The following is a 20736-nucleotide window of genomic DNA, read 5'->3' as shown; positions in this document are numbered from 1 at the left end:
CATTGAACTAATGAGATATGGGTGGTAAGTTTCTGTAAATACAGCCTGAATTTAATGTAGAATGTCTGCATAACTTAGATAATCTTATTCTGTACATTGCAGTGAAGATGACACTGCACGCCCTTCATCTCCTAACCTTCATGAATTTGATGAACACTCTGCCTTTTCTTTCAGCTTCTTTAACAAAGCACCTTTTTGTTATTAAATAGGAAGTAACACACTCCCATTTAAATGTTAAAGCAGAACTGCAGGCTGTAATACATTTGATTACTTAGGCATTTTAATGTTATTGTCCACCTCCATCTGTGTAACGTTTAACCCTGGCCAAGATGTTTTATGAAAATTAAAAAAAACATGCAAGAACTATTGGCAGAGGAACGAAAGAAATATACTGTTACTGCTAGTACAAATTATGAGAAACTCATTAAAGCTCGATCATTTTGTGGATAAGTAGAAACATTCTCAGAGGCAAAATGCCAGGAGAAATCTCATGAGTTTCAGCTTCTGAAGTTTCCCAATAACCCCATTCACTGTGGGAAGGAGGGTAGAGGGGGGAGGGATGGACACAGTCTCTGTATGGTCCACCCTGTCCTCACTCCCACCCAAATACGGTCAAGTTGCCTTGCCATTCTGGGTGCCATACTAGCAGGCACCCACTTAAGTGACGACATGAGGCCCAAACTTGGACTTGTGTATAGACTTCACAGGAGGTGGGGAGGTGGTCAGATACTCACTCCCTCCTCCCAGAAACAGGAGCCCAGGAGGGGGCATGTCCCACCAGGGAGTCTCACTGGTGTGTTACATGTCCTGGCCAGGAGTAGGTCTTTCGGAAACAGACCTTCCTGGTGTGAGAAAGCAAAGGGGAACATGAAAGCTTATGTTAATGTATCATTAAAGAAACTACTTTTACAGAGACTAGAGCAAGGGAGTTAAGATTACAGTTCTGCTGTGTACATTTCTTTGCTTTTTCAGGAGTGGGACTTAGTTTTTGTATGGTCTGTAGTGTGATGCATGGAACCAAAGGAGTGAAAGCAGCTGCTGGCATAGATTTCAGCATCATACTGATCTTCAACAGTAAAATGTAGCCGAGTTTAATCATAGTGCCACAATGATACAGGTCCAGGTACACGCGGTCATTGTAGGGCAAGGGAAGAGTCTCACACATGCAGATAGTAAAGAAAATAGAATGATTTAAAAAGAGACCTCCTTTAATTCCCTTCTCCAGCAAAGCCAGTTAACAAAGGGTAAGTGATGGCCAACATAAATTCAGTTTGCCACAGTCTAATACTAACTTATGATCTTGAGTCCAACTCTGAGAGTCATCTTTCAATCGGGGGTTTCTTACTATACTGGAAAGCAGAGAGTGCTTTTATTTCAGTGAAATGCTGTATCTTCCTCTCTTGCCTTTTAAAGTTGTTTCAAGAGCCCTAGTGCCCTCAACACAGTACTTAATGCAGCAGATCTTTTATTCACAAGCACATTTTTTTTGCCACTCTTCAACCAAAATATGCCTTAATCAATTTCCAGATATTCTATCAGTGCTGACAATTGATATTCCAAATCCCACTCCTCTGTGAATCAGTATTCCTGGGACTCCATTTAAATCCCTTATAGTGTCTGTGACAGGGAAAAAAAATCACTGTCTCAAGGGGAGATAATAAAATGGAAGTGAGTATATGAGCACTTTCAAAATCCATAAATCTTATGGGTAAACACTTTTTAAATGAGAATATAAACAGGGGAATTCTGTTCTCATGACCATCTCCTTGAAAAGTAAGAGGCAGAGACAGAACACTTCTGTCTCTAAATGTTAATGTTTTAAAAATACACCTTTCAGTGTTCATATCTACATTTATTGTGTCAGGAGTCCTTAACTTGGTTAGAGTGGTTAAAATAGAATAAAAGACTTTTGCCTTTTCAAAAGCTCAAGAATAGCGACATAAAATCAGCAAAATCTCTTCCTACTAAGCTTTTGGAAAAGTTCACATGCTTTCTGAAACATGCCAAAACCCAGTTTAATATTTGGGCCCTGACTGAAGCTGAATTGAGTATGTTTACAACAATTTTGATTCACTCTTATTATCCTTAGGCCATCTCTCTTAAAGTTACATATTTCTCTTCCTGTGCATGAACAGATGAACCATGGTGAACGTTCAATTTACAAAACATATTTTGTCAGCTTTTTCACATCTGACAATTCTTACTCATAATTCAAGAAAAAGTGATAACAATTGCAGCAATTCTCTGGGGTAACAATAACTGAAACATAAGCAGATTTGGTTTTGTTTAAGAAAGGTAAGATAAAAAAGGGAAATGAAAATGCATACAAGAACAAACAGAATTAAAATAATGACAGCTAAACTCATTTTTCCTATAAATACACTCCAGACAAGCTCTGTGTACAAGAGGTTTACTGACACCCAGCAGAACTTGAGAGCAATTGTGTAGTCTTCCTTTTAAATTTATGATTTTTTTTCCACTACACCCCCACAGCATCAGCCACAGAAAGTGACTTGGGATCACATCCCCTCATCCTCAGGCTCTCTGCACATCCATTCTAGTGATAATCTCTTCTGACTTTAACCATCAGAGCTTCATGCCTAGCTCTAAACTTGATTGGCACTCAAAAGGATGAATCAGTGCACCCAGAAACAGACTTCTCCAGCAGAAGGGATGAACTCATCTGAGGATGTTTATCTCTTCCAACTGACTCAAGATGAAGCTCAGAGGGCTACGTTAAGGTAGATAGTTACATCTTAGTTAAGATGATCCCACCCCCCGATACAGCGATATCCCGCTGAATGAAATGCTACAATTTCTCCACAGACACACAGGGATTGTGTGAAAGCCAGACACAGAGATAACCTGAAAAGGATATTATGCAGATAATGAAAGCAATTCTGTTGCTACAGCTAGTAAAGAAGAGAAAAAATTAGTGCTAAATTATATTCTCCAGGTTTATTCACAAGTCACTCTGAAAATTAATTTTGTGATCTTGACAGGCATGGTGTTTGGAGAAGGGCGTACATATCTAAGATTGTTCAGACATCTGTACCATCACTGATGAAGAGGTTGGGACCACTTACTTTACTTACTCTGTAAAGAACAATAGGCAGGCAAGACAGTCCTATACAAAACAACAGAGAATGGCAATTCACCCACCAGTGGAAAGCAAGGTTGCTGAGACTCCTGATCAGATCACATAGGGACACAATTCTTTCCTTTTAGAAATACTTTCAGCCATTGTAACTTAATTCACTGTTGTCTGGCTTAACACCTGATCATGATGTCCTTACTCACATGAAACTCAATGCAAATTGTGTCAAACTTAAACTTGCAGACTTAGACCTCACTGGTGTTTTGACTTAGGACTTAATTCTAAGCAGATGGCGGCTCACATGTACAGTGGCATTTGCAGTGGTATGACACAAACTTGTCTATCATTACATCTTAAAGGCTGTGGTTGCCACTAAATTAAGTCAACAAAAGACAAATTAATGTTCTTTGCTTCATACTCAGATCAACACTGTAAAGATTGTGATGGTGATCGCTGAACATTTCAGTTTGATTAAAAGCAGCTTGCATTTTCCCCTTTACTTTTAGTACTACAAAACCTGAAATCAGTTTCAATAAGAGACCAAAATGTGAAATAGTAAAAGCTGACAGATCTTTCATATGGTTTCTTAATGGTCATAAATTTACAGCACTGCATCAATGAAATGAAAACATTAAATACTTTAATCTTTATTGAATCTTGTCATTAATAATTATCACTTAGCTAGTTTGTACAGTCTAATTTTTTTCAAATAACAGATTTCTTCCAGTTTCAACTAATACTCTGTGATATCATTCTCATCATCTTGTACAAACAAGATGTTAAGTGCTTTTTTTCTCTGACAAATCCAGAGGGAAGAAACAAAACCAGCTTTCACCTCTTTCTTATTCAAATTCATAACCCTACAAACCATGTTAATCAAAACAGATGTGCTATTTTAGACAAACATGCACGCAGCCACAAAAGATACTGTCCTTAATAAGACATTGCCTAGAACCAAAACATGAAAATGCACTTTTTGTTAATGAGAAGATAATGAGAAAAAGAGCGGACATATTGATCATAACCATCCTGTCCTGTTAAATTCATCAAGGCACACCTCAGTCATCCTCTTTGCCTAGTTATGGCTGCAGCCTGTCCCATAGATAAGCTGTCAAAGTCCAAAGAGGCATCTGACACACAGTGTATGGGGGCTGCAGTGGGGCACCCACTGAATGTCACAGTCTTGCCCCCTCCTTTGTCCCAGAAGCTGATGAGACTGGCAGTGTGGTGCTTGTCCCAGTGGCTTTACTTTGGAGCTCAGTTCAGGTCACAGCAGTGCCAAGCACCTCCAGATTGTCACATGTGTGATGTTATTACTGTCTTAAGGTGTTGCTGACCTTATTGAAGGTGTGGACTCTTTCCAGAGTGGGAAGGGAAGCCAGGATGGCTGAAGGAAAGCATCCTAAGGAATTCTTCTCCCTCAGCCAAACCCGAAGATTTGTGTTAGGTTAGGTTAGATTTAGTTTGTTTATATTTGGTTTGGTTTGATTTGGTTTTACTGTGAAACTGGAAAGTGAACATGAAGGAGCTGCTAGACTCTCTGGATGAAAAAGCGGGACCACCCCTCAGCTGACAAGCCATGTTTTTCATCATCTTCCTCTGATTTAATAGGGCATCACATGAACAGAAGAACTTCCCTCCTCCACAAGAAGCCAAGTAGGAACTGAATTTCAGTATCTCACAGAGGCTACTAACCTTGCCACCTTGCACTCTGCTCCCTCCTCCTTTGACCTTGTCTGTTTTCAAGAAGGCAGAATAAAAACGTGCTATGAGAAACAAGGGATGTCCTTTTCATAGGACAACTGATGTAGTGATCTACCCAAAAAAGGGTTTAGGAACTAGTGAGTCAGCATTTGATTTCCCAGCACAGCCTTAGTCACTAGACAAATAAAGAATGCACCACAACCCAACCTCCTCAGCTTGCTTTTTGCCAGCCAAATAAAAAATGAAAATTTTTACTTGTCACCAAAAAAGAGAACAAGAATAATTTTCAATTGAGTGGGAGTGAATGAATGAAAAGGAAGTGGAAGTACTTAAGAACTTTTTCTTAATTTTACTGAAGGGTGCACTGGAGACTCAACATGCGTTTCTAGAATAAGCAAGGAATTTACTGATTCAGAGTGAATACAGGCATATTTGAAGGGAGATAGATCTTAAAAATAGTACTTTTTAAGGAGGAAAAACCAATTTGTCTTGAGAATGCCTTGCATTGTACCAAATACAGTCTATTTTAACAAACATATTAGGATCTTTTCAGGGCACTATCTGATTTCACATCCTTTTCCCTTCAAAATCAATAGTATTTCCACCATAATGAAAAGCACCATAAAACTGATCCACAACAAGTCTAGAGCATCTTTAACTCTCATGGCCTGCAGAAGTGATCAGACTGCTCAGAATTTTGTAAGATTCAAACTGATTCAATGAATGGGAATTGATCAGAACATTTAACATTCTCCAGGCCCTACTATGTCAAGTATCTTACATGTGGTTTTGTTTTGTTTTTTTAGAAATTAATGCATGCATGAATGATACTCTGGTAAACAGGTTCCTATCTCATCGATAGGAATATTAGTCTTCAAGAGCTTTTGGTAATTTTAGTATTTTCTGTCCCATATGCCTAAGTCCTTAGATAATATTTACATGTTATTTAAATGCTACTATTAATATATATATTGGATTTTAACAAACAAATTCAGGCCTTTATCTATAGCCACAGTCATGCATTCTGCTGCAGAAATCATACTGTTCAATTAGGTGAGAAATTCTGGACCTGGGTAGACCATTTGCAGACCATTTTATTTCTTCTGCAGAGAACTGAGATCCCCTTGAAATAAATTTTGTGGTGTGGGTGACTGTGTAGGCTGAGAGAAATATTCTTAATTCATGTGAACACATTCACCATCCTGCCTTTTACATTGCCTTCCAGAGATTCTTTCTAACTCAACTTCATTTGCTTAGCCTAGAAGATGACACTTTGTAAAGGCCATCCATGATGTGATTTATGGTGGACCTACGAGCTGATCTCAAATAAAAAAGTGTTTCCATTGCTCTAGGTCTTGGACATGCTCAATAGCAGGAGACAGCTCTTCCTCTGAAAATCCTTGCAAAGGATTTTGCAAAAAAAACCAAATTAGAAAGGCAATGGACATGCTGCTCAGTGTTGCTAACTGGAAAGAGCAACTTGCTGATTAACAATAGACTAGCTCCCCAATAGACCAAACCTATCTGAAGCAGCTATACTTAAAACTATTAAAAAATCCTTAGCCAATCTGCTGTAGAGTTTAATTTAACTCAGTCCCACAGTTTCCAGTTCCATGAATAAAACCATGTTTTCTATATTATCATGTCTTCTCAGACTACTTTTGCAAATTGTTTCTTAAAGACAGCCTTTTTTAGCTATTTACAGTGAAAAAAGATAGAAAATACTGTCTTCAGCAGTTAGAAAGAAAGGTAAATTTTTTTCCTAAATAAGTCTGATGAATTTGCTTATGTTAATGGTAATAAAATGGAAAACCTAAATATAAATATTTTCATTACAGGACTAATTTAAACACATTGTAAAATCCTTCTCACCAAGATCCTCAGAGCAAGGCAAGAAAGAAGCAGTAATGACTATATGACAAAAATAGAAAATCGTATTTGTTGATATTACATTCTGGCTCCATGAGCAAGGCCCTCTAATGCACAGTTCCTACTGCATGCTGACAAGTGGTGCTTTGTGCCACAGTGGCACTGGGATGTACCAGTGAGATGCCCCAGCCACCTAAAACTCCAAGCCACATCACAGTTTGGCCCTGAAAACATTCATCAGGTGGTTCAGCTTGCACCTGAAAAAATATGACCATATGGCCATATGCTCCAGCCATTGCATCCCCAATAATCCACTTGAAGAGTTGTTAATGCCAAGAACAAAACAGCACTGACAAGTAATGACAAGATAATCTGAGCTGCTGTTCTGTTTTTGCAGTAACTGCCTCCCACAATCTCTCTGTGCCAGCTCCTGGACCTTTTCGAGAGTCCGTGTGCTGGTAGTAGCAAGAGAGAAGGAAATTATTCCTCATAGTTGAAGGAGAACCTGGAGAGGTCATTTGCCTCATCCAAAAAGCTCTGGAGCATTCCTGTTCTTCAGTATCTTAGTTTATTTTTCCACTTTTCCCTGTTACAGATTCTGTAAATGATCTTTTAATATTTTTTAATCAGTAGCATGACTGTTGAACTTGTCAACGTGGTTGTGTTAAGAACACCAAATGTCACTTCTCTTCCCTGCTCCTGAAACTACTTAGCCTTTCTCAGAAGAAATTAGGAACTGCTCTATCACAACCTAGGTGAAGAAGTTGATATCAATAAATTTAGAAATTGATTTCTTAATCTGTATTTAGATCTTTGATGATGTAGATCAATGGATGATATTACCAAGTACCTTGCTGCTTCAGCAACCTAAGTTTTCAGGCAAGCTGAGTTTCTTTTGCGCTTCCCTAGTAGCAAGGGTCAGTGAAAGATACTTTCAAGATGCCTTTTGGTTTTCGTTTCTCTCTTACTCAGGCAAAGAGTTCATACAATGGGACTGATGACAGGCTAGGGGAAATCAGGGTTGATAGAGTTTGGAAAGCCTATTGCTGAACATCTGGAAGTGTAGCCAAAAGGAATTTGTGAGAGGAAAACATCTGACCACTCGCAACCTTACAATTTTCTTCAACTGTTCTCTAGCACCTGTGCTGAATCACGTAGCCTTGCAAATTAGTACATCGTAGGAGCCACATTAAAGGTAAGATACCAGTAAATACAAGAGTTGAGAAAGGAAAGGATGGGAACATTGATGGGGATGGAGGGCTGGCGGCATTGTGCAGTGCTGAGACATAGCGATACACTCATTCTGGTGGAAAATACAATGTGGAGAGGAGAAATGACCTGCAGAGCCACTGGCTGACACTGTGAGTCCAGACAAGGCAGGCGAAGGAAATTCCAGGAACTGTCAGGGGCTCCTTGACTTGCTTTGTATTTGACTGCTGGGGCAGTAGGAATCCAGCAAAAGCTGGTGTGTTGTAGCTGCCCCTCAGGACAGCCTCTAGCTGCATGGGCAGCTATTATAGCTTAATTCCCGATACTAATTGGAATGTTTCCAAAGTATTGACACAAACAGTGATATAAATTCACATACATTATCTCTACATTTCATTTGGTACGTAGAAGCAGGAAGAAAGAAGAACAGGTTTTGGAGATACATCTCTTTTCGTGAGAGAAGCGGGAAGTTGGGAAAGCAAATGATGAACACAGCTGAAGACACTGTGTATCCTTGGGCACTCCTCTTTCTTCAGTGCACAGATATGTTTCTACAGTGTGGTGCTTCCCCAGCTGTCCCTTTATCGCACCCTGCACTCTCTGACTTCCGACATTCCATGGTCTGAGTGACACACGTACAAAAAAGACTCCACTGGAGTCCCCGTATATTGTCCATGAGTTTTCCCTTTCTTTTAAACACAGAACAAAACTGATTTTTTTTACACTTCATGATTTCCCTGCCAACACTATCACTTGAATATCACATCTCACCTTCACAGTGACATGCAGGATACAGAAAATATTACAGGAGATGGCCCAAGAAAACTCCAGCCCTCTCAGTTGGCAGTAGGAAATTCACCATTACCATTCCCTGGTGACCAGGGGCCATGCTGAGACAGTTGATTGCATTTTCTATGATTATTTTTGCTATTAGTAAAGTGGGATTGACAGTGTTCAGCAACAGCTTTTGAGACCTACAAATTTTTCCTGTCATGGAACAGCAACACGAAGACCTATTTTTCTCTAAATTAAAAAAAAACCAAAACCTATTCATTATTCATCAAATGAATCCCAATAATTATTCCAATATAATTCTTACATTCTTAAATTCCAAAATTTTCTAACCAAGCACATAGCACAATAAGCATTTTAGACACAAACAAAATACTAATAATTAGAACAAAATTGTTTCAGCTGTGCTTTTTTTGTGGTTTACTTTGTTCCCTAGCAAATTTTAAGGAAAAAAATATTTTTCCTACAACCTTTTTCACTTCCAAGTACTTTGTTAGAAAAAAATCTATTTTAAGTACCAATGAAATTCATCATATTATGACAGGAAAGCAAAATTGTTTCATTTCATAAGATCTTCTAACAGCATGAAGCTAACCCCATGGTCTCTGAGACAAATTCTGCGAGCTATAGACTTAAAGAATCAGCAGAGAAAAAGAAGTTTCTCAGATGGAACTGTTAGTCATGATATGAAGAATGTGTGTCCCCTACAGATGTTATAGCTATTTGTATGATAAATCCTGATCATCACTGTAGGAATTTTACAGCCTTCTTTTAACTTAATGCTCAAGTTCAAATTAATCTTCTTTTGACAATGTTTGCCTAATATTTCAGTGTTGAACAACATTTCCAGGGTTACATTTGCAGTGAGCCTACTGGGCACTTTAAAAGCTGTATTTCTGCCTTTGTACTTGCTTCAGAAAGACTTCTTATAATTCTTTAATGCTTCACAAATATTTCTAGGAAAGACAAGTATAATAAGCATTGATAACTGCTTATCTAGACTTGCAAGTTAACTGGAATTAACATTAGGGTTAATTTAGAGCATGCAACAGTTGCAGAACAGCTCCTTGGGAAAAAAAAATGCATTCTAGAATAAAATAACCTCATTCTCATTTTCAACACTTGAACCATTTTGAGTAACAGAAGATAAATGAGAACAAAGCATGTTTGTTCCAGTTTGCGGGATCATTGCTTTACTCAGGAATGACAGTCTAGGGAATTCAAAATGAAATGAGGGATGTGAAAATACCTTAAGTTGTCTCCAAGGAACTCGAGGTTGTATAAATACAGAGTCATTGGTGTCAAATGGCAACAGCCCTTTTAAAACCAATGCTACATTTACACTCTTCAAAAGCCTGTGTAATACAGAACATGGTGCTACATAGGGCACTGCACCTCCCATATGAAAGAAAGATGTTTTTTACGAGAATGCCATCAGCAACGCATCCTTCCTCTCCCTGCCTACACCCTCTTGTTCAACCAGAGGCAGCAGGAGGTCTGGGCTTATTGTCTGCTTGTGGAAAGTAATAGCAAACTCTTTGGTGGGGAAACAAAACAAGTGCTGTTTTATTTGGATGATACATGTTGAGTTGACCTCAGTATCTCCACTTCTCCTCTGCTCTTACATATTGGGAACAAAAGAGAAACTCCATCTGACTATCACAAATAGCTTCTCAGTGGAAGAACTGAGTGCTGTCCTTATAAAGGGCAGGCTGCTGTACTTCTCACAAAGATAAGGGTTTTATCAGCCTTGGTATTGTTGGCCATGAAATGCACATTGAGGTTATATAATTTCTGTGATTTCTTTTTTCTTAAAATGCCATTTTAATTATGTGCTTGATCTGTTTTTTCTACTATTTTTTAACATCTCCCCTTGGTCGTTAGCTGAAACCTGTGCCAAAAGATGCAGCACTGATGAGACTGAGGCGTTAAACCTCAGTAATTCTCAGTTCCAAGTACAGCATTTGGGGCAAAGAATAAAATGGGACCAGGAGCTCTGGAGCAGAGAGACCTGGTGACACGTACTGAGCAGGCACTCGTCATAGCTGCAATAGTGCCAAACTTGTATCACTACGCTGAGCTTCCTGGAAAACACCATACCCCTGCCTTCACTGCCAAGGGGAGTGGCAAGCAGAATAGTGCACCTAACAGGAGAACTGCTTCAAAAAAGAGAGTCAGAAAATTGTAGCTTAATCCACCAGGCAAATTGAAGCTCTGCAGAGAGCATTTTCCACTCAACAGAAAAGAGAGACGTGACATTCTGTTCCACTCCCTAGTTTTGGTGACTGTACTGAAGTAAAGGGGGTAATGACGGACAATGTGTGAAGCTATCCTCCATGTAATCCCTCCATGTTTTGTCATGATCCAAGAAGCAATCTTAGCATAGAGTTCATTCAAGCAGTATTTAAAGCAGGTAACCTCAAACTCACAGACTAAAGTCATAATAGAGTCAAGATGACTCAAGTATACAAGACGTAGGAATTGGCCATTTAAACGCTTCCTGCTGTAGATTTCATTCCCATATAGTTCCAAAGATAAAATCTAACGTGGAAAGAAAAAGCAACATAATGCTTCACATTTCAAACTCAAATCATGGTATAACTGGGATAAAAGGAAATATGCTATTGCATAAACACTCTGATTAATATATATTGTTAGATTCGTAAGATCATAAGCAATTATAATCACTGCATTAAGCAAACCATATAGAAGATAACATTGGTCTAAAAATAAAACAGCCATAATAATATCAGGTTTCCTGTTTAAAACAGACTTTTTTCATCCTAACAAAAAATGTATTTTGAATGACCTTTTCAGGCAATGGACATTTCAGCTAGTTTAAGGACAACAGCCTATTCTTAATTTATTATTGTTTAACTCCATAAAAACACCCAGGAATAGTTAACTGAATAAATAAGTCTGGTATTTAGATTTCTGGTTTTTTCTCACAACTGTTCCCCTGTTTGCTGTCCTGTGGTTTTTTTCTTACTAGATACACATTAACCTGTTAGACTGACCTTCACTTCTCTCCCAATCCCTACAACACATTACTATTCTTCAAAAAGTCAACTTGAGAGAGACTGCCTTTTGGTAAATCTCCTCAACTGCGCTCTACAGACTGGTCTGGCATGTATTGTGTACATGCATCTGTCATGAAAATTTGATGACAAATCATCTGTTTCCCGACAGATAGACTGCACTGACTTCAAATTCCCATGAAATGTCTTTGTCCACCAGGAAGAAAAACATTCTTCTCTATAGAGTGATCGTTCTCAAACTTCACTTCAATCCTCCATTTGCTTTAGTCTGTATTATCATTTATTTGTATTATAATTCTTCTGGATCAATTTAAGCCTGTTGCAAGATACATCTTCCTGATCATCTTTTGGGAAAATGTAAAGAGACAGCAACTGATGAAAGGAATGAAAGTAAATGTTTCACAGTAATAATGCTGTTTTCAGAGAGTGAGAAATGAAGATCCTTTTTAAGACTGACCTACCCCAGTTTGTTTAAAACTAAACTGAACTTGAACTGATAAACTATTCTTTTGAGATTAACCTGAATAGTGTACATTCAGTAAAACACTGTAAATCTAAACATACCTGAATTGGAGTCAAACTTTGTTTCTGACCTACAAAAGAAAATAAAAAGATCATAAGTTACAAGAACTGCTTTATGCCATAAAAGACATTTGTCAGACTGATTCCCCCAGCAAACATCATTTTTAACAAGACCAGTAACTAACTCTGTATATTAACATTAAATGCATTCAAAGGCATTTGAAACAAAAAAATTAATATTATCTTTAATATTTTGCTGTTTTCTACAATGTAGAGTTACAAAAAAGATACTATAGAAGTCGAATCACAAAATGAAGAAAATAAAATAAAAATTTAAAACAGGATTAAATTATATACTGTGAATCATAGCATACAGTCGTTGGTATGAAATAAATAGTTTTCATTCATTTTCATTTTTTAAAAGTCATTAAGAGGATTTAATTTATTCATGAATGTTTCCAATTTATTTTTGAAGCAGATATCGTTTCATTAATGTCATATGTATTGTATTCAATGATCTGTACTTAATTGTACAACATCCTAGGAGGTTTTTGTTTGTGTGTGTCTTCAATTTACTCACTCTGCTCATAGGAGTAAGTGGTTTGATTTTCTTAAAAGTGGAAAGTGGGGGGTGGGAGAGAGGGAAAGAGGAAGGGAGCCAGACCTAAATTTTAACTTGTTTTAAAGTCTTTGCAAAAAGACAATGAAGTGTGCATTATGCACCATTAGCTTTGGTCATGCATTGCAGATTTTTCTCTCTCTAACAAGTAGTGTTTTCTTCTAAGGGTTTAGCACTTAGCAAATGAACCCTATAACCTGTATATTTAATAAAAGGAAGAAAAAATTAGCCCTTGTGGGAACATCATGTTTCAGATATCGGTTAATAATACTTTTAAATGTAGAAGTCTTTGAAGATCTCAATTCAACTGTGGGAAAACTTAAGTTGGGTAATTACTCAAGATGCGGCTGATGTGCTGTCAAGCAGAATTAACCCTATGACTAGGTCTATCTACACAATCTGCTACAAGACAGCATTGTCTATATTGAGCTCTCAAACCAATTAACGGGCATGTTCCAATCAGATTTATATCGCCCAGTAACAATCAGTTGTACACATGGTCATGGCTGTCACAGCGGGACACAAGGTCTGCCCAGCAGGAGATCTGTTAAAGCATGTTACATTGGCAGCAAAATGCATTTCCCCAGATATTCTAAGGAGGAAGTATAAGGTTGGATCCTTTTACATTGCATCGAGGAGGGGATTTATTTTAGGAAGTTACAGTCCTTGTTTCAGAAACAAATGACCAAAGCTCAAAAACTAATTGCAGATTTATTTTCTTCTTTTATTTTATGTGTTTTACACATACTCTATATATTTTATATAACCGGCATTGTAATTCCATGGCAAGATCTATGCTACAGGAAAAAAATATCAAATCAATCATAATTTAAAAAATGAACAAGTTCACACTATTAGTTAAAGTCATCAGAAAGGAAACAACTCTCTTTTCCCATCCTTTTCATTCGCCACCTTCCTCCAGTATTTTATGTCTTAAATATAATTCTCAGGAGATGAAAAGATGAAAGGAAAAAAACATAGCATATCTTCCTACTTGGTACTTATAAAGTACCACCAAAAGCACAAAGAAAGTATGTTGGTGACATACCACCACCAACAACTGCCCATGCAGCAGCCCATGCTCAGTTTGGCAGTGTAATTTAGGTGGTATTTTGCAGAGGACACAGATTTGGACTGGGAAAGATTCAAGGCGTGGAAACAAATATACAACAATTAAGAAGAATTTATTGCATGGACTTTTGAAGTTTTTAATGTGGTTTAAAAACTGTTAATATAACACCCCGTTTATATGTATTGCTTGGGCATGTCCAGGCTTGCCCTGAGTTGTTTGCTCCCTGCTCCTCCCTCTGATTGGCTGGAATATGCTGCAGTGCGGAGTGAGCTCCCATTGGTCCTCGGTTTTCCCCAGCTCCTCCCAAGTTCCTCCCTCTTCTCCCAAGTTCTTTCTCTCATTTGTTCCCCTGGCTGTCTATCCCACGCACCACTCAGTTTTCTAGCACCTTCTACCCGAACCCTATATAAACCCGTGTTCACCCTCAATAAAGGGAGATAGCTTTGATCTTCTACCTTGTGCATGGCCCTTGTTGCTGTCTCGGTCCTATACCTACCCTCGGACCGTGGCAGTATTTACACCCAGCAGGATGAAGTTCCCACTCTGCGAAAAGTGGTAACCTGGGGGGAATTTCACTGAGTTCCAAGGAAAGCTCAGTCAGTGTTTCATTTACAATATTTTCCTCAAGCTGCTGAATACCTACCTACACCATTCTCTCTTGCTTATCACGGTATCAGCAACACCTCACTACCTGCATAGTCAGACACAGCTTATGAATCTTACTCTCAGCCTCTCTTTATCTGTACGATTGACTTCTCGCTGCCTAAATTCTAGGTACTTGTTATTAGTTGGTCAAACAAAGCTCTTGTTCCTCAGCTGCACGGCTTGGTATGGACATAGGCACTGCAATTTGCGGCATCAACAAACTGGCCCGGGGCCAAGGTGGCAGAGAGTGCACGTGAAGGAGGGTCACAAGGGTCACTGGGCACTGTAATGAGTACCAAAGCTCCAAAGAGTCATAAATTACTGGACAACAAATCAGAAAACTGTTATGGGGGTGCTAAATGAATAGAACATTGTCTGGCAACAGCAGAATAGCTATGGAAGAAAACACAACATGGGAGGTAGAACTAGGAGCCATTGAGAGCAGGAGGGTCACCTATGTTATGGTTATCGTTTCCCCTTGGGAAAACAATGCAAAATTTAGGACAGAGTATTACAGAAACTGTTAGAGATCTTAGAAAGGCACAGAAAAAAATGAGGAAAATAATAAAGTGTCTTCAGCATAAGTAGCAGATGTGAGAGAAGCACTCTGCAAGAACATAAAGTCATCTTGGCTCCTTAAAGGAATGACAAAGCTTCTAGCAATTTCAATGGAAGCAGCACTTTTTCCTTAGATCTTCCAGTATTTACATCATCTTCTTGACAGTACATTAGACAAAGGTATCAGAAACTACTTGCATGTAGGTGTTAAAAATGTGCAACTAAAATATAGCCATTTAATAGGATAAGATTAAATACTGAAAGTACATTCCAAAGCAATGTTCTGCTACACACAAAAATATTCACTCTGGCTCCTTTATACTTTTTAAACTACAATAACTAGAAGGCAAAAACTCCTAATTGTTTTTTATCACAGTACATACTCTTGATATTCAACCTAAGCATCCTGCCAGACCAGATGCACCTTACAGTGCCAGGTGCTAGCTGTACAAATTGCCTTCTATCATTTATTACAACAAGAGGGGAAAACCCCCCCGATGAACAGAGTATTTTCTCTACTTCTGCCTTATAGCAGTACTCTGAAAGTCAGGTAATCATTCATAAATATCTTTGGAAATGAGTCTATATGCATAAAGAGATCAAGAGGGTATTTACACAGTGTATTTATAAAGAGTATTTCCAATTGTGATATGGCTCAAATACAACATATGGCAATACAAATACAAAGTAGGCTCAACCACCACCATACCGTATGCAAGGAAATAGTGAGCTACTGGAAAGGTTTAGCTAAGGACAAGGTGTTGCAATACTTTTAAAGATCCCAGAAATAATTAAGCCAAACATAAACAATAAAATATATGATGGTCATTTTATCTGTACTGCAAAGAGGTGCAGGGTTTCAACCTGCTCCTTTTAAAAGGCATCATATATCAGATGCCCAGACTGCCAGATACTGAGAGAGAAATGGAATAATGATAATCACCACGTGTTCCTACAGTGTGAATTTTAAACTACTGCCTTCTTAAGTATGACTGAACTGCAGTTGTTCAGTGCCACATTGTGGCACAGTGTGACCACACACCCCACAGGTGAACCTAATGCAGATCTGCTGCTTGCCAGGGAAGCAGGCCTTTGGCAAGAGGAGAGGAAAACGACTTACTGCAGAACCTGTGCTGTTGCGTTACAACTGCCTTTTCTTTTACCCTTCATGATGAAGTATTTAACAGGTTTATATACGTTTTGCTGAAGGAACGTGGAGAACAGCCTTTGAAAGTCCTGCAATTCTCTCAGAAAGTACTCTGCAGTTCTAATCCTTTTGCTTTACTATGGAAGGAGTAATTTATTCCTCTCTGCTTTTTTATACCCTTGCATTAGCAGTTTTAAAGCAGGCTGTGTGTGCCTTTGCAAGGTTTTCCTGTAAGAATGCTACACACAACATTGGTACAGGCAGACATTCACAATACTACTTCCCTATGGAAAGAATTTTGATAGAATAAAGGTCTGTCACAGTCATAAAGATGATAGATGCAGCTTTGGTAAATCTTCATTTTCAAAGAACATCATTCCATATTGGCCTGGGCAGTTTGCTGAAGAAACAATGATTTAGCAGGCTCCTGATGCAATCTAAGCTAACTGATGTGTGAGCAGAATAGAATCATTCCTCTCTCTTCTATGTTTGTCCCCAATGGTACAGAAAATAGCAAGTTGGAATATCAGTGTTCCTGGCTACAGCATTGCTAGCAAGCTAAAGAAGGCCAGGGCAGAAATGCTCAGTTGTGAGCATGTCCCTGGACACTGTGTTGGCCCATATCATGCTTACAAGTAGTCTCTCCTAGACAGGACCTAGGCAAACTGCAGAGGAGGCTCAAGCCAGGGACCATTCCCCACAAGCAGGATGAACCAGGACACTGTTTCAGAGGAGAGCAATCCAGGCTAAAAACACAAGCCACTTGCCACTTGCCTTTAGAGCCAGAGAAGAGGCTTTTGTCAATTTTATTTACAAGTATGGACACAGCCCTTCTGAAATCATAAACCATTACTTGGAAGCAGTCACTGATCTTACTCATGGGTCCAACCTCCAAACAGAAAGTCAAGCTTCCAGAAAAGAAACCCCCCCAGCAGTATTACAATGTAAAAATTAATACCTAATGTAACTATCTAGGAATTTCTGAGACTGGGAATTTGAGGAGTCCTTGAGCTTTAAGAACTGTGTAGCTTCTTGGGCAGCAGAAGGAGCAAAGCTGGGCTTGCTGCTGCGTTGTAGCCAGAGGACAGATCCTGTGGTGTCTCAGGCAGCAGAACTACTCACAGGTACTTCCCAGAGCTGGACATTCCTAATGCCTCTCTATCTTCCACCCTCACGTGGATTCTCTGTTATAACACAGTAATACATATTATTTACAATAATATTATATGCTATAATCTAATAATATAGTTGAACTCTTGTTCAGGTCTCCCCTCAGAGAGGGCTTGAATGTGATCTCTTTCCTGATTTTCTTATCTCTTTAAGAACTTAATATCTTTGAGGTTTAATAACTACTTCCCTGCCAAATTTGGTTGAAATTGGCAAGTACATTAAATGATACAGTTTTATTATTAGGAAAGGACTGACACGGAGTCAGAATAATGCTCTATGTCTTACTTCCTTAGGAAGCCTGCTTAGAGAAGAAAAGTTTGATTCACTGTTGATGGATGCTGTGACAATTTCTCTTCTGCATATTGATGAAAAGCCAAATTCAAAAAGAGCATTTTAACATCACAGAATTATTTAGGTTGGAAAATATCATTAAGATCATCAAGCCCAACCATTAACCTAGTGCTGCGAAGTCCACCACTAATCTGTGTTTCTAAGCACCACATCTACATGTCATTTAAATACCTCCAGGGATGGTGATGAGTAGTCTCTGGGTGAGTTCTGTCCAGAGTTTATTTAAAATGTGAGAGCTATAAACAAATAAATATAGAAATCTACAGCTTCTGTAGTCATAATCCATAGCAATCCACCCTACCTGATTTTACTTGAGGTACATACATACACATAGTCAAGCATAAGGTAGGTGAAGACCAGCTGAAAATTAGTTCTTCCAAGCAGGGTGACTGATGAACAGTCATTACTAAACAGTGTGAATTTCAAACAAGGGAAATAACATATCAGACTTAAAAGTATACAAAGAATCCACTGAAATTTTACACTAAAAATAGCAATGAAATTCCTGGTAGAATCAGTGGAAATTATACAGGCAATCATCCCCGGTACTCGGCACTGGTAAGGCTGCACCTCCCATGTTTAGTTTTGAGCCCCTCACTAAAAGAAGGACATTGAGGTGCTGGAGCCTGTCCAGAGAAGAGCAATGAAGCTGGTGAAGGATCTGGAGTACAAGTCTGATGGGGAGATGGGGATGTTTAGCCTGGAGAAAAAGAGGCTCAAGGGAGACCTTATCACTCTGTACAACTACCTGAAAGAAGGGTGTAGCCAGGTGGGTGTTGATATCTTCTCCTAGGTAACAAGTGACAGAATGAAATGGCTTCAAGTTGCACTAGGGGAGGTTTAGATTGGACATTAGTAAAATTTCTTTATGGAAAGGGTTGCCAAGCACTGGAACAGACTGCCCAGGGAAATGGATGAGTCACCATCCCTCAAGATATTTAAAAGACATGTAGATAGGGCACTTAGAAACATGATTTAGTGGTGGACTTGGCACTGCTGGGTTAACAGTTGGACTCAGTGATCTTTAAAGGTCTTTTCCAACCTAAACAATTCTGATTCCTAAACTAGTGAAAACCAAGTTACTTCAAACAAATGTTATTAGATAGAAGCTGCTGGTTTTGACAAAGTTTTTAAGGAAGCTAAGAGTCAGTCAGGACAGATGAAGCTATTAGATCTTATTAGAGATGCTACAGCGATGATTTCATATGGGCTCTCCTGGCCAGATAGCCAGTGCTGATTTGTCATTTGGCGTGCTCAAATGATATAAAGATCATTAAGAAAGATTAAAGACCATTAATTAAGCACGCAAGGAAATTCCTTGTAGAGCTCTAACCTAGTGACTGAAATCCTCCCTTGTGTTGTGAAGGCAGGAGTGGTACAGTGTTAGTGGCACAATGTTAATGGTACAATTATATTACCCACCCATGCTTTCACTTTCTCATGATTTGATGGATGTCTGAGAGATGTTGAGAAGACCTGACACAGCTCAACAAAAATCAAATGAAAATATAGCATAGATAAGCCTGCTGCTATGTCTCTTAGCACATGTTCAGAAGAGCCAACACCATTACGAAGAATTCCTTCCAGGAAGCAATAAAGGCAGCAGTGGGTGATTTATGAAGACTTGGCAATTCAGTCCCTGGCCCTAAAAATTGGAAACTGACAGAACAATAATATTTCTTTTTTTAAAAGGAAATCATTCTCCCAGGCTTCCCAGTTCCCATCTATACCACATCTTTCTCACAGTCCTGCATATGGTAAAGGATGTGACCATGGTTTGTTAAATATGGAATAGCTTCTCTCCTATGGCAATAGCATGAGTCATGGATTTCACTCAGGTCCATTCTAACCATGCCTATGGACAGAATGGTATTTTTGCACAGTGTACAAGAAAATGCTTTGAAAAATTAAAGTAGGTGCAATTTTGCAAATACACTTGGCCCTTAGAAAACACTGAGGATTTGGGTGGCATAGGTGGCCCTCTGTGAACTGATACAGAAAAACACAACCTTGTGGCAGAGGTTGTCCATCCATGATAAATGTGGCTCACAAAAAATTAACATGAGCAGGTATGGTTGATAAGGATGAGGGCTTTTTCTTTGGCTTATTAGTTTTCTATCAGATCAATGTTCTGCACCGAGACATGCTCCAGCCACACCATGTGAGGTCCAGTGAAGAGGAAGCCATGAAAAAACACCCTAGAGAAAGGCGGGGGCAGGAGGGGTCCTTTTAGCATAGGCCTACAGCTAGATTGGAGTAAGTGTAACACAAAACTACATAAGGGGTGGTTTGCAGAAAAGGAGATCCTTGAGATTAGTTTATTGTCTCTCTCATTTATTGCTTTCTTTAGGGCAGCTGTACTGGGATGTAGGAGACTGTCTGGCGTGAAAGTTGAGAGATAGAATAATTAGATTCAATGGCATGATTATGGATTTTCTGTGTGACGCACCTTTGATTGTGGAAAAAGTTAAAGCATGTCCTCCATAAAGCTTGGGAGGTTTCTCATAACACTAGTATGAGTAGGTAGATGAAGAGATGTCAAATTCCTAGTTGTTTCTTTTATCTTTCCTATGATAGAGACAGAGTTCTGTTTTAAAGACCTACCAAAAAATAAGTCTTTCATCTGTAGTGTAAAATTCATGTGTTCCTTGACCTTGTGTGTCACATGGTAATGAAACAACGTAAATCAGAAATGTTAAAAGTTGAAGTTTGTTAATATTACTGCTGAAGCTCCAGTCTCTTTCCTAGTTAAACTGACAGGTCTATAGTCCAAATATATATATTTACAGATTACAAGGACATAAAGAAAAAAAATTAATGGACAGCCAATGAGAAACAAATGTAAATGCAAGTTTCAGATGACTATCTGGACATTACAAAACAAACAAAAAAAAGACACTAAAAAACCCCTCCATAGCACCAAAAAAACTACTCTCCTTTTAA

General features: G+C 38.7%; 1 protein-coding gene across 1 annotated transcript in view; it reads right to left on the bottom strand.

Moving 5' to 3' along the window:
- Positions 1-20736, bottom strand: part of MSRB3 (methionine sulfoxide reductase B3) — an 82944-nt gene that overhangs the window by 25053 nt on the left and 37155 nt on the right. Inside the window, 1 exon segment of the mRNA XM_032687863.1 lies at positions 12274-12302. Coding sequence (XP_032543754.1) covers positions 12274-12302 — 29 coding nt within the window.

This window comes from Chiroxiphia lanceolata, chromosome 5 (genome assembly GCF_009829145.1).
Source record: "Chiroxiphia lanceolata isolate bChiLan1 chromosome 5, bChiLan1.pri, whole genome shotgun sequence".
NCBI classification, from domain to species: Eukaryota; Metazoa; Chordata; class Aves; order Passeriformes; family Pipridae; genus Chiroxiphia; species Chiroxiphia lanceolata.
This window is presented reverse-complemented; position numbering and strand designations above follow the sequence as displayed.